Source organism: Schistocerca piceifrons, chromosome 2 (genome assembly GCF_021461385.2).
Source record: "Schistocerca piceifrons isolate TAMUIC-IGC-003096 chromosome 2, iqSchPice1.1, whole genome shotgun sequence".
Classification (NCBI taxonomy): domain Eukaryota; kingdom Metazoa; phylum Arthropoda; class Insecta; order Orthoptera; family Acrididae; genus Schistocerca; species Schistocerca piceifrons.
This window is the reverse complement of record NC_060139.1, coordinates 823,980,494-824,006,349: the sequence shown is the minus strand read 5'-3', so window position 1 is coordinate 824,006,349 and position 25,856 is coordinate 823,980,494. Positions and strand designations below refer to the sequence as shown.

Below are 25,856 nucleotides of genomic sequence, written 5' to 3'. Positions count from 1 at the left end.
GGGACTCTAATTTTATTCTGGGACTATGGGTATCACGTGCGCTCGGAAATGCCTCTTGCACTGGAGGAAGCCGTTATTCCACAGGTGATATACACTAAGAGATCAAAAGTATCCGGGCACCTGGTTGAAAATGACTTACAAATTCGTGGTGTCCTCCATCGGTAATGCTGGAATTCAGTATGGTGTCGGCCCACCCTTAGCCTTGATGACACCTTCCACTCTCGCAGTATACGCTCAATCAGGTGCTGGAAGAGTTCTTGGGGAATGGCAACCCATTCTTCACGGAGTGCTGCACCGAGGAGCGGTATCGTTGTCGGTCGGTGAGGCCTGGCACGAAGACGGCGTTCCAAAACATCCCAAAGGTGTAGTATAGGATTCTGGTCATGAATCTGTACAGGCTAGTCCATTACAGGGACGTTATTGTGGTGGAGTAACCACTCCCCCACAGTCCGTGCGTTAAGAACAGGCGGGCCGGTGTGGCCGTGCGGTTCTAGGCGCTTCAGTCTGGAACCGCGTGACCGCTACGGTCACAGGTTCGAATCCTGCCTCGGCCATGGATGTGTGTGATGTCCATAGGTTAGTTAGGTTTAAGTAGTTCTAAGTTCTAGGGGACTGATGACCACAGATGTTAAGTCCCATAGTGCTCAGAGCCATTTGAACCATTGAACGAAAAGCTGTATCACTGTTTTTTGATATTCATTTAAATGTGGGATCGATGGCGGTGTGCTTAAGGCCCTTACGGATTTTACCACGTCACTTGTATTCTACTCAAGTGACATCGTTGGTAAACATTACTACTTGGGTTAAATCATTTCCACATGCAGCATTTTGTATTTGGAGTTGGTTGTTTATTGTGCAGGAATCGGCTTTCGTATGCAGTGTAATCATAAACTATGTTGGAACTATTTTAAATGCTAACAGGAAAGTAAAGCTGCGAGGATGGTTCGTGGGTTGTGCATGGGTAGCTCACTCGCAGAGCATTTCCCCGCGAAAGGCAATGGCCCTGAGTTCGAGTCTCAGGCCGGCAAACAGCTTTAACCTTCCAGGAATTTTCACATCAGCGCACACTTCGCTGTAGAGTTAAAATCTCATTCTGGGAACAGGCAAGTAAATTACCTGGAAAAGTTAGCCGCGGAGGAACTAGGGCCTTCGAGAACAGATTCTTTGATTGAGAGAATGATGAAATAAAATAAGCATGACCAGAAGCGAACATTAACAAGGAAATGTATAGGTATCACAAGCTGTGTGGGTGCTGCGTAAGAATATCTGATTTTAAGCCAAGAAATTACTTCGTGAACTAATACATCTGTTAGGGATCTTGTAAATTTCTCCGAAAAAAAGGAAAAGAACGAAAACTCCCATTTACACAATAATGTGAAATGGAGTGTTGTGAAAGCTTATACATTATTTCTTTAGTGCCCCAAACTGTACTTAATTACGTACAAAACAATTCAACAAAACAGTTCTTTCTTTTGTCAGATAAATTGTGCATCTTATTATTATTTCTTTCATTTTTCATACGTTATGTCTGGCTAAAAATGGAAAGTGACGCGGACCTTGATCAAGCGTGACTTCCTTTTAACTGTACGGTATATGCTACATTGCATTTAGGAACTTTCGGGTAATTGAACATGTATCAATAATTACACACCGTTTTTCCACTGTTCAATCGTCCAATGTTTAAGCTCCTTACACCAAGCGAGGCGTCGTTTGGCATTTACCGGCGTGTTGTGTGGCTTGTGAGCAGCCGGTCGACCATGAAATCGAAGTTTTCTCACCTCCCGCCTAACTGTCATAGTACTTGCAGTGGTTCCTGATGCAGTTTGGCATGCCTGTGTGATGGTCTGGATAGATGTCTGCTTATTACACGACTCTTTTCAACTGTCGGCGGTCTCTGTCAGTCAACAGACGAGGACGGCCTGTACGCTTTTGTGCTGTATGTGTCCCTTCACGTTTCCACTTCACGTGGAATGTTTAGGACTGTGGAAATCTTGCCTGCAGGCGTACGACACAAGTGACACCCAATCACGTTGGAAGTCCTTGAGTTCCTCGGAGCGCCCTATTCTGCTCTCTTACGGTGACAAATGACCAATGAAGACGGTAAGATGGATTATCTGGCAATAGGTGGCAGTGCAATGGACAATACGAAAAACGTATGTTCTTGGGGGGTCCGGATACTTTTGAACACATAGTGTATTTCAACTGAGCGAAGAAGCCTATCTACAAATAGATGAATGTAAACTGCAGTTATGAGCATGCGGCTTTAACTGTGTATTTATCTGTGTGTACTAAAATAGTGTTTAGCAGATTTTTCTGTAATGGTAATAGATGGAGAGAAAGGGGGAAAGTACATAGTCTCAGACAGAGGCAGCTGCTGTGTAAGAGTACGACAGCACGTGAACTCCCTAACTTTCGACAACTTGCGCATTTATTGGTTATTTTTCTTTGAATACTTTTAAATGTAAGATAGATGCTGCAATCTGAAAGATACTGCACTGATATCTACTGCGCTGCTGCTCCTCCAGGCTCTGTGAAACTTGGCATCAGGGTTGGAGCACACTTTCAGTTGTGCACGTTTTAATGAGCTTTTCTACATGCGCAGCTCGCGTGACGTAATTGCCTTACGGGTCAAATGTATACAGATTTGATGAACAACGTGCACAGTTCACGATGCGCACAGCTATACCTTGCCACTCAACTAGAAGTTTACGTCAGTGACACGAGGTGGTAGCACACTGTGGCAAACTTTTATCTCCGTTCGCTCGGCATAAATCCTGCTATATGATAGCAAACTCCAGATTGGACGTCAGTCTACGTTAAAGTTGTACTGACAGGAAACCTATTTTGTGGGTTTCTGAATGAGTTATTATATATTAAGATATGAATTTTATCGTATAGCAATCCTTTCGAGGCGCTGAGGATCACAAGGGCGTAAAGCACATCAAAGTCGATTGCGAGCATGTGGCAGTTATGCATGCTTCTAAAATCTGTTGATCAAATGCTGAGTCGGGTCTACCTGTACTGTAGGTCCTCACTGTATTTATGAAAATTCACGAAAACCTGGCCGGCCGGGGTGGCCGAGCGGTTCTAGGCGCTTCAGTCTCGAACCGAGCGACCGCTATGGTCACAGGTTCGAATCCTGCCTCGGCCATGGATGTGTGTGATGTCCATAGGTTAGTTAGGTTTAAGTAGTTCTAAGTTCTAGCGGAATGATGACCACAGATGTTAAGTCCCATAGTGCTCAGAGCCATTTGAACCATTGAACGAAAAGCTGTATCACTGTTTTTTAATATTCATTTAAATGTGGGATCGATGGCGGTGTGCTTAAGGCCTTTACGGATTTTACCACGTCACTTGTATTCTACTCAAGTGACATCATTGGTAAACGTTACTACGTGGGTTAAATCATTTCCACATGCAGCATTTTGTATTTGGAGTTGATTGTTTATTGTGCAGGAATCGGCTTTCGTATGCAGTGTAATCATAAACTATGTTGGAACTATTTTAAATGCTAACAGGAAAGTAAAGCTGTGAGGATGGTTCGTGGGTTGTGCATGGGTAGCTCACTCGCAGAGCATTTCCCCGCGAAAGGCAATGGCCCTGAGTTCGAGTCTCAGGCCGGCAAACAGCTTTAATCTTCCAGGAATTTTCACATCAGCGCACACTTCGCTGTAGAGTTAAAATCTCATTCTGGGAACGGGAAAGTAAATTACCTGGAAAAGTTAGCCGCGGAGGAACTAGGACCTTCGAGAACAGATTCTTTGATTGAGAGAATGATGAAATAAAATAAGCGTGACCAGAAGCGAACATTAACAAGGAAATGTATAGTATCACAAGCTGTGTGGGAGCTGCGTAAGAATATCTGATTTTAAGCCAAGAAATTACTTCGTGAGCTAATACATCTGTTAGGGATCTTGTAAATTTCTCCGAAAAAAAAATGGAAAAGCACGAAAACTCCCATTTACACAATAATGTGAAATGGAGTGTTGTGAAAGCTTATACATTATTTCTTTAGTGCCCCAAACTGTACTTAATTACGTACAAAACAATTCAACAAAAACAGTTCTTTCTTTTGTCAGATAAATTGTGCATCTTATTATTATTTCTTTCCTTTTTGAGACGTTATGTCTGGTTAAAAATGGAAAGTGACGCGGACCTTGATCATGCGTGACTTCCTTTTAACTGTACGGTATATGTTACGTTGCATTTAGGAACTTTCGGGTAATTGAACATGTATCAGTAATTACAGATTTCTATAGTTGTATATATACGTTTGGATATAGCTGTATTGCGTTGATGTACTGGTGGATATTGTGTGGTATGAATCCTGTGGTTGATAGTATAATTGGTATAATGTCAACTTTATCCTGATGCCACACGTCCTTGACTTCCTCAGCCAGTTTGATGTATTTTTCAATTTTTTCTCCTGTTTTCCTCTGTATATTTGTTGTATTGGGTATGGATATTTCGATTAGTTGTGTTAATTTCTTCTTTTTATTGGTGAGTATGATGTCAGGTTTGTTATGTAGTGTTGTTTTATCTGTTATAATGGTTCTGTTCCAGTATAATTTGTATTCATCATTCTCCAGCACAAATTGTGGTGCATACGTGTACGTGGGAACGTGTTGTTTTATTAGTTTATGTTATATGGCAAGTTGCTGATGTATTATTTTTGCTACATTGTCATGTCTTCTGATGTATTCTGTATTTGCTAGTATTGTACATCCGCTTTTGATGTGATCTACTGTTTCTATTTGTTGTTTGCAAAGTCTGCATTTATCTGTTGTGGTATTGGGATCTTTAATAATATGCTTGCTCTAATATCTGGTGTTTACTGTTTGATCCTGTATTGCAATCATGAATCCTTCCGTCTCACTGTATATATTAGCCATGTGTTGAATGCATCTTGATCGATGTGTGGCTGTGTTAGATGATACAGGTGCTTGTCATGTAGTGTTTTCATTTTCCAATTTACTTTCTTCGTATCTGTTGATGTTGTGTGATCTAAAGGGTTGTGGAAGTGGTTATGAAATTTTAATGGTGTAGCCGATGTATTTATATGAGTGATTGCTTTGTGTATTTTGCTAGTTTCTGCTCGTTCTATAAAGAATTTTCTTAAATTGTCTACCTGTCCATAATGTAGGTTTTTTATGTCGATAAATCCCCTTCCTCCTTCCTTTCTGCTTAATGTGAATCTTTCTGTTGCTGAATGTATGTGATGTATTCTATATTTGTGGCATTGTGAACGTGTAAGTGTACTGAGTGCTTCTAGGTCTGTGTTACTCTGTTTCATTACTCCAAATGAGTAGGTCAATATTGGTATAGCATAAGTATTTATAGCTTTCGTCTTGTTTCTTGCTGTCAATCCTGTTTTCAGTATTTTTGTTAGTCTTTGTCCATATTTTTCTTTTAGTTCTTCTTTAATATTTGTATTATCTATTACTATTTTTTGTCTGTATCCTAGATATTTATAGGCATCTGTTTTTTCCATCGCTTCTATGCAGTCACTGTGGTTATCCAATATGTAATCTTCTTTTTTAGTGTGTTTTCCCTTGACTGTGATATTTTTCTTAGATTTGTCTGTTCCAAAAGCCATATTTATATCATTGCTGAATACTTCTGTTATCTTTAGTGATTGGTTGAGTTGTTGATTTGTTGCTGCCAGTAGTTTTAGATCATCCATGTATAGCAAATGTGTGATTTTGTGTGGGTATGTTCCAGTAATATTATATCCATAATTTTTATTATTTAGCATGTTGGATAGTGGGTTCAGAGCAAGGCAGAACTAGAAAGGACTTAATGAGTCTCCTTGGTATATTCCACACTTAATCTGTATTGGCTGTGATGTGATATTATTTGAATTTGTTTGAATATTAAGTGTGGTTTTCCAATTTTTCATTACTATGTTTAGGAACTGTATCAATTTAGGATCTACTTTGTATATTTCCAATATCTGAGTGGCGTACACTATCAAAAGCTTTTTGGTAATCAGTGTATGCATAGTGTAGCGACCTTTGTTTAGTTTTAGCTTGATATGTCACCTCTGTATCAATTATCAGTTGCTCTTTACATCCTCATGCTCCTTTGCAGCAGCCTTTTTGTTCTTCATTAATAATTTTGTTCTGTGTTGTATGTGTCATTAATTTCTGTGTAATGATTGAAGTTAAAATTTTGTATATTGTTGGTAGGCATGTTATGGGGCGATATTTTGCTGGGTTTGCTGTGTCTGCTTGATCTTTAGGTTTCAGATAAGTTATTCCTTGTGTAAGTGTATCAGGGACTGCGTATGGGTCTGCAATGTAATTGTTAAATAATTTAGTTAGATGTGAAAGTGTTGAGGTGAACTACTTTAGCCAGAAATTTGCTATTTTATCATTTACAGGGGCTTTCCAATTGTGTGTAGAATTAATTGCTCGGGTGACTTCATGCTGCAAAATTATCACTTCAGGCGTTTGTGGTATCATCTAGTATGTGTCTATTTCTGCATGTATCCACCGTGCAAGTCTGTTACGTTGTACCGGGTTTGGCCATATGTTGCTCCAAAAGTGTTCCATGTCTGTTATGTTTGGTGGATTTTCTATTTTAATGTGTATGTTATCTATTGTCTGGTAAAATTTCTTTTGGTTTGTGTTGAATGTTTGGTTTTGTTTCCTTCTATTTCACTTTTTTTGTGTCTTCTAAGTCGTTTGGCCAATGCTTGTAATTTCTGCTTCGTTTCATCTAATTGCTCTATCGCTTCTTGTTGTGAGATTTTACCTAACCTTTTTCGTTTTTTGTCTGATATTTCATTTCTTATAAATTGTGTTAGCTGTCCGATGTCTTTTCACTGTTTTTCGATTCTGATCTGTAGCCTGTGTTGCCATGCTGGTTTTGTGGGTTTCTTCTGTGTGTTGGTTGGTTCTGATCTCTGCCTAGTATGTATATTCAGTGTAGTGAGTGCTCCTACATAAACCAGTAGTTGTAACTCTTCCATAGTTCTATTTTCATTTATTTTGTTGTGTATGATTGTGTTGATAGTTGTTATTGTTGTTTCAACTTGTGGGTTACTTGGTAGTCTATGCAAGAATGGTCTAATGTCTATATTTGTGACTTTGTATTCTATATATGTCAACTGAAATTTTTCTTCTATATCTAGCATGTGTGTCATTTCATATTCTATTTGTGCTTGTTCTGGTTGCTGTCTTAAGATTTCGTTTTCCTTTGATTGTTTAATTGATGCATGTTGTTCTTTGTTTGTTTGCTCTGGGATGTTTGAGTCCATTACTATAGTTTCTTCTGCTTCTGATTGCACATTATTTTGTTTCAGTATTTGTTGTACTTGTTTGATGTTTTCTAATTCTGACTGAGGTATCCTTTTATTTTTGATTATTACACGAATTTGATCAGCTAGTCGTTGTTCTGTTAAAAATTTTAATTCTGGATACCTGGTAATAAATGTTGTGTATATTTGTGATCTGTATCCAGTTGTGTTGGTTCCTAAGTTTGTTGCTTGGTAATAACAGAACATAAAGTGTTGGTCAACTTCATCTGACCATCTCATCCTCTGTCTTTGTTTTCCTTCTAGAGTGGTTTCAGGAAGCATATCCTGCAAAACACCTCTATTTGGATTTAAATCATTTGCCGTGTGGCTAGCAATGTCGTTACCATTGTGGACGGGCATGGGGGGGTTAGCCCTGTTAGTGGTTTGTTCTTTTCGTCGCCTTTCACTACTGGCAGAACATGCCGGAGGCCTATTCTTTTATTATTATTATTATTATTATTATTATTATTACTATTATCATTATCATTACTGTTGTTACTGTTGGCTGTGGCTGTAGTTGTAAAAACTTTTTGGTAAGCGTAACTGTTATATAGCAGACGCTATTATATTCACACTCACTAATTTATCTGAATCTAAAAATTAGTGGACATCCATAATGCATACTCACGATCCGCCACTGGTCTCAGGTCTCTTTTTCAAAGTTTTCGACAAATGTTGGAACTGAAAATCCCCTCCAAACTATTCCAGTTTGGGAGCTCGTCTGCCCAACACCCAACTTACCGAAATATCTGGCTGAGAAGATCAGAGTTCTATAATAGCCGCGCGTGCCCTCACCAGCAGGGATTGAAAGAATGTACTCCTAATACTACAGCTGGTAAGTTCCAGAGAACCTTCGTAGCAATGGAACTGCTAAAAGTAATCAGTGGTCCCAAAATAAATAAAGACACAAACTCCAAAATTAACGACCTTCAATCATGTTCTGTGAAACTCCGGATAAGATAAATCTATCGATAAATTGTTTCTTTATCTTTTCTTCAATTTCCGTATATTCCTTGTAATACAAAACTGTTTCATATGCCTTCGTTCTGATTGTTACACACCATGCAAACGGACGGGCCAATCAAAGCACCGTCTACCAACTTAGTTGTCTGTTTTGTCTTACTCTTATCTCCATCAGCTTTAATCAAGGAACGCGGTGGCAATATTGCAAATCACAGACTATCTTTTGAGAAATGTGACACGTCTTTCTTCAAGGGCCTGTTATTTAAGACGCTGTAATATTTGTTAAACGTCATTGTACTTCAAAAGAGTTTCGGTACAACAAAATTGACACAAACTAAGCTACCATAGACACGCTAACCAGCGGAAATCCAAAGAAATCGTCTTTATAAGACCTGATTAAAGAAAATGAAGTATCTTTTAAGATCTGAATATGATTAATGCAACTTCTGACTGTCTGTGAAACTTCATTCTTTGCCTTTAAAAATTGCTGGTACTACTCGCTATATAGACAAGTCCTTTAGGTGTTTTGACGATGTCTCGCAAGGGATGTCATGTACAGCAATTAAGAGAGAGAGAGAGAACGGGCGAGAGGGATGTATGTTTGTGTGATCAATCCCTTCCCTCGAACATTTCCGCCCTTCATGCCTCCTCTGTGTTATCACAGATTGCAGTACATGCGAGGTGCCTAGTAGTTTCCACCGCATTGAGTGGAATGCATAACTTCTGAGCAATATCCACCAACATGCAGTCTTGAATAGTTGTTTCCCCATGCGCAGAGAACAGCACATGAGGAACTAGTGATGTATAAATAGTTAAATTTTCAGTTGTTTTGTTTACACGGGATGCCATTCTCTTTTTATTAGCAGAATACAGAAACTACACGATTATAATCAACTTTATGAATCACATAAAATTCCCATTCTTCACACTTTCATAGAAAAAAACAAATGTAATGAACTGCCTATTTGCGTAATTACTATCAAAATGTTCTCAATTACATGTCCAAATAACCAGATATTGCTAATTAAGTTCTTAACCGATACTGACCAAGGCAGACAACATGTATATCCTCCGAGACTGTCGAACCAGCTCTGATCTTACAGCCGAACCACTTCGCCCTCCTTCAAAGTTAGGCACGATCCAAAGACCTCCGAAATCCTTCGTCTGCTTTTACGTTTAGAAACTGTTTATTGTTCTACTGGTAGGTAACACTTTTGAAATAATGGAATGATAGCCTGCTATTGAGAGATGCTTTTATATGAAATTCAAGTAACCTCATTGTCTTTTTTTTTGTAATATTAATAACTGAAGTTACTCATTTCGGCGCGCTACTTCCAAACACAGCAGCCGGTGAAAGTGGTCTTTCTCACAATACGCGTACCAAACAGGTCATCTGTCTTCGGTACTTCATACCACATGACGTCATCTTCCCAATTGCTCTAAGAAGAGCTTCTTGTAGCGCATATTTTTGCTCTAAAGCCCGAAATATTACACATCCCATTCCTTCTGAGATTTCCAAAAATTGAGATATTCTCGCCGGCAACAATTAATTTAGCGAATACGTAAATTTTTATTCAATTTTTTATAAATTTTTCAGACATCATCTCTCAAGGACCATTCCATTCGACTACGCTTGTGATTCTTTGTTATATTTCAAAACTAGAATCTCCTTCATATTTTTTCACTCTCAAATCATTAATTAATTATACAATCATAGACTTAATAACAGCAGTCCAGTATTTCTTAGCCATGTTTCAATCACAAAATTTTATACTGCTGTTAAGTTGTTATCGGGGCATTGCCGTTAATTCAATTCAACAGAATATTTCTCGCGAAGAATTTACGTTGTTATCACTTTTGGCACAGTGGAGTTCTTTAAATTGACCAACTATTTGTCATAAAAAGTTACACTGCTGTACAACTACTATCGGCGATTTGTAGTCTCTTTGATTCGATGGAAAACTTTTTACACTTTATGTTTGTCCTCACTGTTATGTCGGCACCATGCCGTTCTCCACTCTCTTTTTATTTTAATGAGCGGTCGCGTTCTCGCTTCCTGAGCACGGGGTCCCGGTTTCGATTCCCGGCGGGGTCAGGGATTTTCACCTGCCTCGAGATGACTGGGTGTTTGTGTTGTCCTCATCATTTCATCATCATTCATGCGAGTGGCGAAATTGGACTGAGTAAAGATTGGGACTTTGTAAGGGGGCGCTGATAACTGCTCAGTTGAGCGCCCCACAATCCAAATATCATCATCATCAACACATCTGAATGAGTCATAAAGACGTCCACTTTACATGGTTTCAAATAAAGCAAATACAAATACGTGGGGATGGAAGATTATGACTCTCACAGTTTTTACCAGAACACATGCAAGCAGCCCACAATAGTAACCCATACTGATATCTCTGTTGCCCATGATTTTGGTCTTTCATGGTGAAACTCCGGACTTTCCCAACTGATGTTGAATTCAACTACAGTCAGTCCATTCTCTCAGCTCCAACCACAGGGAACAGCGCCAGTGCCGTTCCATACAACAATATATCATACAGTAAATTAGTTTCCTAATAACTTTAAACAAATTATAAATAAAAATATTTTCATACACTATTACAATATAAATACACAATACGTAATGTTCTGTTTTGATTTTCGTTTTCTATGAACAATGCCACTGTTTACATCCTATCACGAGAGTGGTTTTTCATTGTTTTTTTTCGACCACAGCTGTATCCACCGTTTACATACAGCTGGGGCATTGCCCTTCGCGTCCTTAAGAGCTCGGTGTTTGGTCGCAGCATCTGTTACTGCTAACCCGCTTCGGTAAGGACTCACGCCACTACCCGGCGTCTCCTGCTGCGCTCTATAAATCATACCTACGGAGGCTTACAATTTCGATTCATAGATACTGAGAGAACTTTTAGAATCTTGCTACAAGCATAATGTAGGAACACTCCCTTACCAAATAGTTGCTTCATTACACAGTATGAGGCATCATTCCTTCAATATTTGAGTGTTATTCTTACGAGAAACCGTCTTAGCGGGACTGTATTCATGTAATGACTGTGCCTTTTCTAGTGACTTTCATATACGAGCATTACGTAACTTTTTGATATGTAGGGGCTCATTATCTTATCCCTAGATAAACCTTTATTCCACATTCCTTTCATATTTGAAGACAGTGTGTGTCACTCTCTACACTTCATATTACGTGGCCTCCTGTTTAAACTTCATTTACTACGTTTTTTTTTTTCTTTTATCAGACTTCCATCTCAGTATGTGTACCCCCTTGTACTTAATAAAACGGTTGATGGAAACCATTTCGTCCATAAATACCACTTAATGACCGACTTACACTTCGCTTTTACCTTTCTTCCTTCACTCTTCATAAGCGATTGCCCGACTGTCTTGTCGCCTAATAACCATATTTCTTCTCTCTATGTAGATAACTGATCGACTTTTCTGTCGCCTAACATCATAACTCGCCATTTACATCAACCTCTTTGGCAGGACTACTCCTAGCCTATCAGTGTATCATAATTCATTACAGCGGAAACTATTTCACCGTTTCAGTTCGTACTAACGAGTAACGATATGTCTATTACGACACAATCTGTACATCATATCAAAACAACATTTAGTTATTTCTCCTATTTTTGACATCAGGATTTTTCTGCTGTACATTGTCATATTCACTTACCTGACTTAACAACGTCTTCTTCTGTAGCTTTCAACTTACGCTTACACGCTATTTCATCTGTATTGTATATAACAGCCCTCGTCTTGCTTTCTTATTTTTTAAATATATTTAAACATAAAGGTTTGTTCATCGGTGCAAATATTTATAAATTGTTCCACTACATACTTAACAATATATTTTTTGTTATGTGTATTAACATGGCACTGGTGTCTTGTTGTAACTATATACGGCTCTCCTGCTGATGTAACTGTAATCCTATACTTTGTATATTCTGGCTGTCCACATATATTCCGTCAAAGGACTGTTTTCACCCGTGCTGTGCAGATGTCTATCCTGCTGGGTTACTTTGTTTTTGTCATAACTTGTTTCTTTGTTGTCGCGTTCAGTGTAAGAAATTTTTATCATCTTAACCTTGATAGTGAAGAATGTTAAAGAAAACAGTTATAGTTCTGAATGAAAAAAGGGGAAGAACTAACAACAGGAAAATAAAATGAAATATGCTACCAGTTACCACGGGCATCTGGTAATCCTCAATTACGTAGCAATACAAAGAACATTATTGCCCCCTGAGGTTAGTATTCATAATACATTTTCACGTCCTTGCTTGACTTTTCATCTAATAACTGTTGTGCGAAATTTTCGTGGTAGAATGAGGCACTTCATTCACAACTTTCTCAGATTCAACCACGTGAACTACGCTCCCCCTCCCCGCCACTTTACGGTGCCTTTTAGAACTGCAGTGCTAGCTTTGTCTACCGTAGACGGATGCAGTATACTTTTGACCATTTTTTGCAAGCGACCTCTGAAAGAAGTTGGCTGTCAAATCTATGATTATTGATATCTTGACGTCAGTACTTTAGTCCTATCCTTTGTCATAACGACTTTCTCACCATCAAATCTTCTGTTCACAAATACTTCACCTCTCTCTCTGGTTTGTGTGCTGCAAGACTAGTATTGATGTAACAATGGTTAAACAAATTCTTTGTACGTTTTTCATGGGTTACTGGCCCCCGTTCCTTCTACCTTTTTTTCAGGAATGACGACCTCACCAAATTTCGACTTTTTGTTTAACTTCATTCTCTATTTTGTCTTCCATCTCAGGACGTACTTTTTGCTCTGTTTCTATCAGTTTACCCTGAACCGTACGTGTCTTTACAAGAGGATTCTACATGTGAAACATTACAATTAAATATTTCATGGTCATTTTTGACACTACATTATATTTATCATTACATGCTTTGATAGCTTTGCGTCACTCTTGTCTTACATTAGTAATTTCATTAATGGTTGTTTGTTCTAAACCATTTTGATCCTGAAAATCCTTATTTAACATTTTGAATTCATGGTCAACCTTTTGACATATTTTTTACTTACAAACTTCTAATTCTTTACCACGATCTTTTGTTCCATAATCAATTTTCTTGCAACATCCCTCAGTTTCAGCTTCAAGATTTGTAACCTCTTGTTTCAAAGCATTGAAGTTATCATTGAGCTATTCCTACCTCAACTTCTTTTAACTCCTACTTATTTTCTTTTCGTACTACTTTTTGTTCCTGCAAAATTAATTTTAGCGTACGTCTTATATCCTGATTATCCTGAGCCGGCAAAGCGTTAGCTGATGCTGTATCATCACTGGGGGCCGAACCGCACAATAACTCTGGGTTCGGTGTGGGGACGGCAGTGGGGTGCTGTACCCTCTTGTAGGGTTGTGAAGTCTCTCCGTCGTTTCTAGGTCCCCAGTTCAATACAATACAAACCAGGGATTCCTAACTAAGTTCTTAGCCGATACCGGCCAAGGCGGACAACATGTCTGTCCACCGAGATTGCCGAACCAGCTCTGATCTTAGAGCCGAACCGGCCAAGCAAGTTAGGAGCGATCCGGATATCTCCGAAGTGCTTCATCTGCCATCTCGTTTAGCAGTTGTTTATTATTCTGCTGGTAATAAATACTTTTGAATAATGGAATAATAGCCTGCTATTAAGAAACGATTTTACATGAAATACAAGTGAATTCATTGTTTAGCTTTTCTAATATTAATAACGAAAGTTTATCATTTTGGCGCGCTACTTCCAAACGCAGTAGGCAATAGCGGAAGAGGGCCACAATTAACGCGGTCTTTCTCAAGATACAAATAACCGAATAAACCATCTGTCATCGGTACCTCCCACCACATTACGTCATCTTCCCGCTGCCACCTTCTCAACTGCTCTAATAAGAGCTTCCTGTAGCTGAATACGATGGCTGTAAAGCCATAAAAATTAGAAAATTAAAGATGTAATTGAAGCCATATGAAACGTCGAACGCAACCATTAGTATCTACAAGTGGCCGCTGTCTGGTGTAAATATACGTACCTGTACGAGAAAAATTTTATTACTTCTTCACTAAATTTTATCCTAATTAACAATCAGCTGTGATTCTGTGGCCTAATTAGAATGTTTTTGAAGTTAAAGTGATAAAATAGGCTGGCTCGTAGACAAAATTATTGTGGCCAACTGGGAATAGAAAAACTGTATGAAGGTACAGAATTCTCACGCCATGGATAAAACATATCGACAATTTCAATAAATGTAGACGTTTCGAACCCTCCTCATGATCTGATCCCCTGCCAGGACAGGACGGCAGTCGTCGAAATATCCGACGTCCGCTTGCTCTGGGCAGGCCCATTTAATATTTGCGGGCAGCTGGAGTCCTTTTCTGAGCAGCTACTGCGGCACTGAATGAAGGCGAAATATCTCCTTTCCCTACAGCGGATCTTTGAATCACCAAGAGAACTTGACGTGAATAGGCCCCATTCCGCAGCATCCCCCGTTCTGCGGACGTCCCGTTTTTCTTGCTAGTGGACGTAAACAGAGTTCACACTGTACGACTTCACTGGTGTCGATGGTCCTCTAGGCTCGTAGCAACGTATTAACGACGATAAACGAGAGCTGGTTTTTTGTTATGCTGGGACATGATAAATCGAATCTCCTAACAGGCAGAACTGCACTACGGCAAGAGAAAAGTGCAGCACACCGAACGAATCTTCAGAAGAGAGGGAAATACATACCACATACGAAAAAAGTTACACATATGGTGGATAGTTACGATTAACACGCAACTCATTTGATCGAGGCATATTTTTTTTTAACATCTAATACAATTTGTCTCGCCATGGACATTGGTGGGTATAATTCTTGAATGGCTGGTACCAGCAATTTACATTATTCCTCACAAAGAAACTCCTGTAACTCTCCAAGAAATACTGACAGGTTACTTGTTCAAATAAGACCACAGTTTTTTAATAACACTGAACTCTCGTAGACTAACGGTGCACAACAAGCAGATCTTGCATATTTATAACAGAATGATATTGTGAATTCTACTTTGCAAACATGTAGACTGTAAATTTGAGCATTATCTGTGACACTAAACGAACGTGCTTTGTTGAGGTAGACCTTACTACTTATGTCTCTTGTCCACTGAACCATGGTCCTGTAGGGAAGCAGCCTACTCACGCCTTATAAAATTCACATCAGTATTTCCATTGTGTGCCAGCCTAGTCCGCTGTAACTAGCTCTGAAGTCATAAATATTGCGCAATACTTTAAAATGAAGTAAATAACCTGAAACGTTTCTAGCATGTCAGGAGTAATACAAAATCAGTATGTGTTGGATATCAGTTCAATAACTTTAAACATTTTCGAAATTTGGATGTTTCTCTGTAAAAACCATTGGCGCAACAGAAAAGAGCTAGAAACTTAAAAATTTATATTTAGATTCCTTTTGCATAATAATTTAATAGAAACAGTATTCTGGATCTCACAAATTAAAATTTTAGTTGAAATTCATGATTTTCTGGTTTTTGTCTTAGAAATTAAGGAAGCAAGATAGATTGAGTAGGCGAATAAATAAAGCTAGGATGTTTAAATTTAAGTAGAAGTGAGATCCGCTATAATCACAAAAATGTGAGAAGTTTCAACAGAATAACTATAAAACTATAGCTGTAGCGTATCTCCAAAGAGCAAGTTCAGAGCTCGTCTACTGCGTGTAGTGTAATTAAATTAATTCTCACCCAAAATATTTGACTTAGCCACGTCAGACTTTTATTATGATTACTTACTTGTGTGCTGATTGCACAATTAAATTGAAAGCTTCATCGGCCATCAGCAAAGAAAGCAATGATTTATTCGATAACTTAAAGTGGTGCATTACTAGCCCAGCGGCTAGTCGGGAGAGCGGATTTGATCAGGCGTTGCCGTAGCTGTCCGCACCGCGGCTTTATATGTAAGAACGCTGCGCGAGAAAAAGGAAGGCCCCAGTTCTCTCCAGACGCTGATTAGCGCACCACCTGTGCCGGGAGTCGCGTCGCGTCGGTATCGTTGATATAAACAGCCTCGGATGCAGTAATAAGTTACTCGGGATACGCGTAACCATAAAATCGTTTTCGAGTGAAGTGTTAATTTTGGGATGACGTTAATGATCTATCTTTAGTTAGCGTATGTCGTATTTTCACGTGCCGCCGCAGGACAGACATTCTACCATTATTAGCGTGGCGTTTGATGGACATTATCATCAAATTATGGCAAGCATTCACTTAAACGTTTCATTTGAACAGTTATAGTTGCATCAGCGCATTAGACTCTGAACTGCTCTGGTAGTTGGATTGTGTGGATTCTATTTGGTCTGTAACTTTCAGAATATAGTGAACATTTTAGAGAGAATGGTTTTTGATTACGAATCCCAGACAATCTCCTAATTCCTCAGAGCTATAAGCTGTAGCTATAAATGTATTTCTCAGATGGAGTGGGCACTAGGAATTCTAATTACAGGCTTCACGTTTTGTTAATCAATTTCTGGTTGCCAATATTGTAGTTAGAGAGCCAGTGTTGAGAACAGGAAACAGCATAAATACAAAACATTTATTCTATTATTCCACCCGCCGCCCCACAGTCCCACTGGAAACTACTATATAAACACACAAAACATTAAAAAACTTCCAGCATACTTCATAGCACGACCAAGGCTGTCTGGATCGTGCGCTTGCCCTAGAGTTCCACGTCTGTAAAAACAAAATTTTGTTTAGCTCTGTGACTAGGTGCCTAGTTCTAGCGTTTCTGAATGATACCAGTTTGGAGACTTGCATGTCATGTGTCACTAATGAATATCTGTGTTTCGTAAGTTACAATAATTTGTGTAGGATAGTATCATGCTTTTCTTAATGAGAGTGAGAAAAGGGAGGGAGGTGACACCTGGTGCCGGCACATAGCTTCTCCTTTCGGATAGTGCCTTGGTGGTGTACATAGATCAGCAAAGCATGGGAAATATCAGAAGAATGAGCATCAGAAGAATGATGCAAGCCTATTTTAACAGAAAAGCTTTTTTATTCTTAAATATTGATATGAAATTATAGACAACGTTTCTGAAACAGTGCATCTGAATTACAGCAATTACTTCATTTGAAACCTGGACGGTGATAGCAACATACAAGAAGCATGTGGTTGAATTTAATATGCCTTTGAATATTAAAACAAATTATTCGTAAATTATGCTATTCGAAAATGAAGTTTTACCCTGTAACGGTGTGGGCACTGAATTAAAACTTCCTGGGAGATCAAAACCGTGTGCTGGACTGGAGCTCGAATCTGAGATCTTTGCCTTTACGACCAAGTGCTCCAGAGACTCAACTATCTAAGCACTACTCATGACTTGCGCTCATAGTAGTACTTCATCGGCTGTGAGGGTCGATCGTGAGTCATGTTGTGATACCTCAATCGGCAGAGTACTTGCTCGTGGAAACCCTGACTCTATGGTTCGAGTTCCGAAGTGGCGTACAGGAAGATTCAATTCTGCTGTTGCAGTATCGGCTGTTTATCCACTTCCTTGTGGAATAAAGAGAAAATGTTTTACTTCAGCACAAAATTTTCCTTGTACTCTGCTTCAAAGTGGCAAAGCGTGCGAAAAATCAATGTTATATAATATAAATAATCAGTTTTAACAGCCAAAGCAATGACGATGTCGTTCAAAAAGTTATATCTGAGTAAACCCAAGCAACGAAAACTATTCAACTGTTCAATTATTTTCCAAATCAAAATTGCTTGGTCCTCCAAAACGGAAACTATTAGTGCTTTTCCAATCATAAGAGATACAGCGTTGTTCCAAAAGCCTATAGTAAAAAGCAGAAGAACGAGGTTCGTCTAACAAAAGAAAAAGGAAGCTGGACTTCAGTTTCATGCTCATCGATACTGGGATTACTGGAAACATTAGAATCTGTTAATACATAGTGACGTTAGTTGGTTTCCAGTAGTTTATAAGACTTTCTTTCCTTGTGCCAGCAGGTGTGAGGTCCTAGAGAGCCGCGATGAACCTGATCAACACCGACGCGGAGAACCGCGTGGTGCTGAACGTGGGCGGCATCCGGCACGAAGTGTACAAGGCAACGCTGAAGAAGATCCCGGCGACGCGCCTGTCGCGGCTGACGGAGGCGCTCGCCAACTACGACCCCGTCCTCAACGAGTACTTCTTCGACCGGCACCCGGGCGTGTTCGCGCAGGTGCTCAACTACTACCGCACCGGCAAGCTGCACTACCCCACCGACGTGTGCGGACCGCTCTTCGAGGAGGAGCTCGAGTTCTGGGGGCTCGATTCCAACCAGGTCGAGCCCTGCTGCTGGATGACCTACACCCAGGTCAGTGCCCAACCAGCTGCCACAAACAGATGTGACACCCTCTTGCAAAATGTAAACTTTCGCTGCTGGAAATGTCGTTACTAACATTCCGATATGCATGGAGTATCAAAAAGAATCAACCGATTTGGCACGTCTATATTTCTGAAACCATATACAACGAATTTTCTTTCTCAATGAACCGGAAACTCAAAAACCTTTCTTTCATATCTTTTCATAGGTGTTCAATATGCTCCCCTTGACATGCACGGCATTTGTCAGTGTGATATTCAAATTTTTCCCACAATGCAGAGAGCAGTCGTGAATTACAGCTTCCACAGCTGATGTTATGAGATATCTCATTTCATTTATTGTTGTTGGTAACGGAGGCACATAAACAGAGTCTTTTATAAGCCCTCTGCCAGACTGAATTACATATAGTCATAAGATGAACATCAACAAAAGCAAAACGAGAATAATGGAATGTAGTCTAATTAAATCGGGTGATGCTGCGAGAATTAGATTAGGAAATGAGACGCTTAAAGTAGTAAATGAGTTTTGCTATTTGGAGAGCAAAATAACTGATGATGGTCGAAGCAGAGAGGACATAAAATGTAGACTGGCAATGGCAAGGAAAGCATTTCTGAAGAAGAGAAATTTGTTAACATCGAGTATAGATTTAAGTGTCAGGAAGTCGTTTCTGAAAGTATTTGTATGGAGTGTAGCCATGTATGGAAGTGAAACGTGGACGATAAATAGTTTAGACAAGAAGAGAACAGAAGCTTTCGAAATGTGGTGCTACAGAGGAATACTGAAGATTGGATGGGTCGATCACATAACCAATGAGGAGGTATTGAATAGAATTGGAGACTAGGGGAATTTGTGGAACACGTTGACTAGAAGAAGGTATCGGTTAGTAGAGGGCATATTCTGAGGCATCAAGTGATCACCAATTTAGTATTGGAGGGCAGTGTGGAGGGTAAAAATCGCAGAGAGAGACCAAGAGATGTATACACTAAACAGATTCAGAAGGATGTGGGTTGCAGTAGGTACTGGGAGATGAAGAACCTTGCACAGGATAGAGTAGCATGGAGAGCTGCATCAAATCAGTCTCTGGACTGAAGACCACAACAACAACAACAACAACATAGTCAGGTCCTGTGATCTTGGAGGCCAGTAATGTAGGGCTGAATCATTTGGTCCAGTGCGACCGCTCCATTGTTCAGAAACCCTTTGATTTAAAATTCCCGCACTTTCAGATGCCAGAGTGGCGGTACCCCATACCATTGGTAAATGAAGTAGTTCGAATCAGTCTCCAACTGTGGGAAAGGAAAGTACTCAAACATATCCAGATATGCGCTTCCTGTAACAGTGTTCTCGGCACAGAAAAATGGACGGACACCTTTCTCCGTGAAACTGCACAAAACACCTTAAATTTTGGAGAGTCCCTCTCATGTTGTACAGCTTCATGTGGTTGTTCCGTACCCCATATTCTCACATTATAACTGTTCACCTTTCCATTTAAATGGAATGTTGCTTCGTCACTAAATACTAAGCGTGGAAGAAAACTGTCATCTTCCGTCTTGCCAGAACGAAATTACAGAACCCCGCACGTTGTTGTTTGTCACCTTCACAAAGAGCTTGCAGTAGCTGAATTTTGAACAGATTCATTTGTAAACGTCGACGTTACAAATGCCAGACGGACATCGGGGGCACGTTGAGCTGCCGAGCTGCATGCACGGCGAACTGATTTCTACTAACTCCTTGTGAAACTATGGCGGATGCTTTAGCCGTCTGTGTCAGACACTTGGGAATGGTCCGGCGATTTGCCTTTACACAAATAACCTGTTTCTTAAAATTGTTCATGTCATCGTCTAACGCTCTCTACTGTACGACGATCAGCACCATACCTAGTGAGAACGTCAGACTGAACAGTTGTTACTGACCCACACTGCACAAAACGTAGAAAACAAAACACTCTTTATTGTCCCGACACAATTTTTAATAGAGCTGGAGTGGGCGCACACTGCTCCTACCTAGCGGGAATCATGTAAAACTCGAGACTTTACTCTTTCCAACAGCGCGTTGTTCACGCACGTGTCTCGAGTAACAGAACATTTCTGATTTTCTTTAAAATCGGATGGTTCTTTTTGATGCACCACGTATTATGAATTTCTCAGAGAAATCCAACTTTTCGTGCCCTCTACAAGGGGTGTTCTTTTTGATGCACCCTGTATTATGAATTTCTCAGAGAAATCCAACTTATCGTGCCCTCTTGAAGGAGTGTTCCAATTTCTCTGAAGGTCCAATTTACACCTAGGCTCGCTGTTGAGTTATGAGTCAAGAGGTCAATTGGAGTTTCACAGATGTCCTTCACAGTTGGTGACGAAGCATAGCATAGCTCCAACAAATGCATTCGACCACAGGATAACACCCTGGAATATTTCACCCACACATTGTTCCTGTAGCTTCACGTCGTAAATCGTGGTAGGGGGAACGTACATTAGCGTCGGTCACCGTGATATAAGAAGCGTATTCGATAAGTGGGGACTGTTCCGTCATACAAAAACATGTTCCATTCCGCTGACATGCTGAACAGCGAAACAGAGAGTGAATGTAAGAGACTACTCTCTGTATTCAGTAGCTGACTCTCAATACAACCACCTTTCAAGGTTGAAAGAAAATTACATGTTCTATTACTGAAACACTAAAACACTCCTTCCTCTCCATCAGTTCTAGTCCTTCTCCAGTTCTCCCTCACTCACTTACCAAACTCACTCACAAACCACTACTACTCTTACACCACACCACTCACACCACGTTCACTGTCTCTTACACGAAGCAGTCTGTTTCATTTCACTTCTTCCGTTTCATTAATTAAAAATAACGTCAGATTATTGCTTGACCACGTGTGCTAAAGTGTAAACTACATAATTATCAACATATTTTTGAGTGCTATCTCGATAGGACAGTTTCATATTTAAGGTTGAAAATCAAACAAGCTGTACTTTGTTCCTCTAGTATATTACCAAACGGTTTCCGGATTATTAGGCCATCATCAGGTAGCAACTAGTTAATTACTTCACTAATTAAAATGTAATGTATTCTTTTTAATATACGAATGTGCGAATAAGTCGAAGGCGTGGTATTGAGAGGTGTAACTGACAGAATTATCAGCAGGTATCAAAACAGTCAGCAGCGAATCACATTACACGCATCATCCAGTGAGTAACTCTGTCGAGCGTGGCAGGATTCATTTTCTTCTCATATTCGTTTGAAAAGTCCTAATTTCTCTTATCTTCATGGTATTTACGAGAGGTGTACGCAGGTGGGAGTAGAATCGTTATGCAGTCAGCTTCAAAGGCCGGTTCTCTAAATTTTCTCAACAGTGTTCCTTGAAAGGAACGTCACCTTCCCTCGAGGCATTCCCATTTGAGTGTTGATCGAATTGACCGGTAACAAAACTAGCAGCCCATCTATGAACTGTCTACCTTTTAAACGATCTGGTTGGAATCCCAAAACTTCGATGGGATCCCAAAACTTCGATCAGCACTCAATAATGGGTCGCACTACTGTCCTACACACACTTACTCAAAATTCTCTCTACAAAGAGCATGTTATTTTAAATTGCGGACAATCGCGGCCAAACTTCTACATTTCGAGAGAAATAATCCATACGGACTGTAGAAAACTTTTAAATGAAAGTTCTTTTACAAAGAATCCTTAACAACAGTGTAAAGAACAATGGGATATCTTTAATTAAACAAGGTAGTTCCTGTACGTTAATGACGTGCCTAATAAGGTTGTTCACGAAATGGTCGCTGTGCGTTGATCCTAACATGAATATACCTTACCTCGCAATGTAACTGCTTGGAAACACGGTGCTTTCTGCTGTTTGTGATCCAGCTGCAAAGTCTAACTTTAGTTGCTGAGAGCTTAGTGCAATGCTCCAGACAACAAGTAAACTATTTTATGCACATCGTTGAGTGAGACAGTTCTCTCAATAAAAATGACTTGAATCGAAGATGTAAACAAAGCTCTCAGGTGAAATATTCCTTTAACAGACTGTTTTTAAACTATCTGATATATTATTAATTGTATGAAATTCATTTTACAACATTCATTAACATTGAAAAACGGCAACATTGATATCAAATTCTTACGCTCATAATCGCCAGACAAATAACTGATAAACTTTAAAAATACCTTATAGTGAAAATTACAAACTACGCGCAACTACAGTGCCACTAAATTAAAAATATTTCCTTTATACTCTTTTCTAATCTCATTACATTCTAAATTACTAATCTTTCTCCTCTGTTCCACAATATTAAAACACAAATCATTTTAATTAAACATAGATACACATAACTGTACGTTTACGTTGCCACGAGTTCTCTGGTCGGCGTCTATCTCTCTACTCGCCTAGCGATAGAACTCCTGCGCTCCTCGCTGCCAAGCTGCCATGATAAAACAAACGCAAGTGGCTCAGTTACTGTGACCAAAGACTGTGTGCTTACAATAAGCAATTTAAAATCGTCACTTAGCTTTTAAGACATCCGTAGTATGTACAGATTCCAGAAATGAAAATAACAAACTCTCAATAGGCCTATTTCAACAGCTTCATCAGCAAACAGACACTGATTGCTGCTCACCCTTTGGGTCAGATCCTTAAGTGTATAGAGAGTAACAACGGTCTTACCACACTTCCGTGGGGCACTCTTGACGATAACTTTGTCTCACGATATCTATAACAAATAGAATGGTCGTAAGATGTTGGTCACTGACAAGGACTTCTGGTGCTAGGTTACACACTTGCAGCCCTTTTATTCAAGTTAGCCCCCCACAACCCATTCTGTGGGGAACCATCGTCAATTGATTAAGGTCACCCATGGGTAACACCACATCCTTCCCTCCCTCTCTCCCACTCGTCTCTCTCACGGAGCAATCATATTCAAGTACCTCATCTTCATCTTTCGGAAGTGGAGCACTTGCCTGGTTGGGATTCACTCTGGAACTGTGCATCATAGGGAAAGTTAACGATGTATCTGTTTGCTAACAACGAATTAATTAATGTTAGTGTAATTATGTTAAGTTACGTCAGTCCAAGTCCGTTTGTTAACAACAAATTAAATTTACGCGATTTTCGCCTTTAGAGGCACCAGCAGAGTGCGCACCCAAGCAGATATGCAATTACTCTTATTTTCCACAATTTTACGTGTTTTTCCTTTCTTTATAACTTTTCGTGTTCCCACTGTTTTACGTATTTTTCCACATTTTTGTCGTATTTTCCCAAAACTTTATGCATTTTATTCAATTACACAAATCGCTTCGCAACATCTCGTCAACATCACGGCGACATTATGATGCTGTCAGGAAATAACGTGTGTCGAGAAGTATCCAAATTATGTATCATTACTGAGCCACCACTATATAAGTGGTGTATGTGTGTGTGTGTGTGTGTGTGTGTGTGTGTGTGTGTGTGTGTGTATTTGTGTATGTGTGTGTGTGTCTGTGTGTCAGAAGTGAACAAGTCCCTCTATTAGTAGGAATGATATCACCACATACAGTTGTCATCACAATCATAGCACTGCAGTTTCAGCTTTTTGTGACCAAATATGCAACATCGCGATAGAGAAATCCCTGCTAAGTCACCACTAAATTACTAGATTGTGTGATATCACAGTTTATACTTTAAAACGAGGGTGCTGTTGGAAATAATAATGACGCTATTGCAAAAAGCTGATGATTCCAACTAAATATACTGTGTGTATAAGACATAGGACAGTGCTACAAAATAAGCGCTTAGAGAAGTGACTACTATTTCCAGTGAAAGTGTCTTGTCTGTAGGGCAGTTTACCCCTCTAACGCTGACATGTGGTGTGTGTCCTCGACCGCGAGCACCGCGCTAGCAGTTACGCGTGATCGTATCCGATGTGTTTACTGCGGAAAAAACACTGGTACAAAACCAGGCAGAACCAAACCACTCACGGCAAAACGGTCCCAACATGTCGCCAGAAATATGTGGACTACACTGAAGATAAGCGCTATTCCCCCACCATTTCTCTCTCTCTGAACTAATCAGAATGAAGCCCCACAACCATCCAAATTTTAACACTAGGCTTATGCATGGACGACGCCAGTCTCGTTCAGCCAGAGATTCTAAGCAGAATAAAAAGCCATTATTATTAGAAGTATGTGACTTTTCTGAAAGACACATAAAAATTTTGAGTGAGAGATTTACTAGTCCTTCTGACTGCTAGAAAATCCAGATCTGTATTTTAGCAATATTTGAAGACCCAACAAATGCGTTTTTCAGGAAATTCTTAACGATCAAACAATCCCAGATCAGAACAATGGTATGGTAAAATAATTTTTGACTTGGTGTTCACGGTCCACATTTTTATTAAACTTCTTATAAATTCACATATACTTCTTCTTAATTGTCACATCATCAAGAAAACAGTTTTGTATCAATCTTCATATATTTAATTTCCACTTTAACCAAACACAAGACTTGACTGTTCTTTTACAAAGCGAAATAACAACTTAACTTCCGCAAAGTGAAACAAAGACTGCTCTGTGCGCATTCGCGTCAAAACGGTTACAAGTAAATCAAATATTATGACAGTTCACAGAAATGAATACACACAACAACCACATTACTGTAATACATCGATACATCGAAGTACTTATACATTAATAAAACCAAATGTGAAACATGTCACAAAAATATGTCTGTCACTTCGCAGAAAAGTAGTAAGATATTACTGGTATCGAGAATTGCGGGAGGAGTGCCGTAATGGTCACGTAAATAAAATTTGGGTTTCTGCTAAGAAAAAACTCTTACTTTCAAGACAACTCGGATTTTATCCACGCCTACAATGGTTACAATTTTTTTGTTTTTATTCGAAGACTTCATGTGCTGCACCTTTCTGCAAGCATTCTTCACCATTACAACTTTGACTTTCATTGGACCAGAGATATGTTTTAGTTATACCTGTTTTATTGACTGAGCTGTCCTTTGAGTTTTTCTCCCTCCTGATTTCCTCTCTCAATAAGCAGAACCTAGTAATCAGTTTTTGGGTGAACACACACGTGACGTCTTAACATCACTTGGCAAATAATGAAAATACCTACTCATCCATCCACTCAAATACAGTAGCTTAACGATATCAAAAAAATATACAGAGTGATTCTTATTAACGTTTAAAAACCTCCAAAGCGACATAGACGAGTAATTTATTTTAAG

General features: G+C 39.5%; 1 protein-coding gene across 1 annotated transcript in view; it reads left to right on the top strand.

Annotated features, from left to right (window-relative positions):
• LOC124777450 (potassium voltage-gated channel protein Shaw-like) overlaps positions 1-25,856 on the top strand; it is a 390,403-nt gene that overhangs the window by 105,170 nt on the left and 259,377 nt on the right. The window contains exon 2 of the mRNA XM_047252866.1: positions 18,279-18,628. Coding sequence (XP_047108822.1) covers positions 18,302-18,628 — 327 coding nt within the window. The 5' untranslated portion in view covers positions 18,279-18,301. The remainder of the gene's footprint in view (positions 1-18,278; positions 18,629-25,856) is intronic.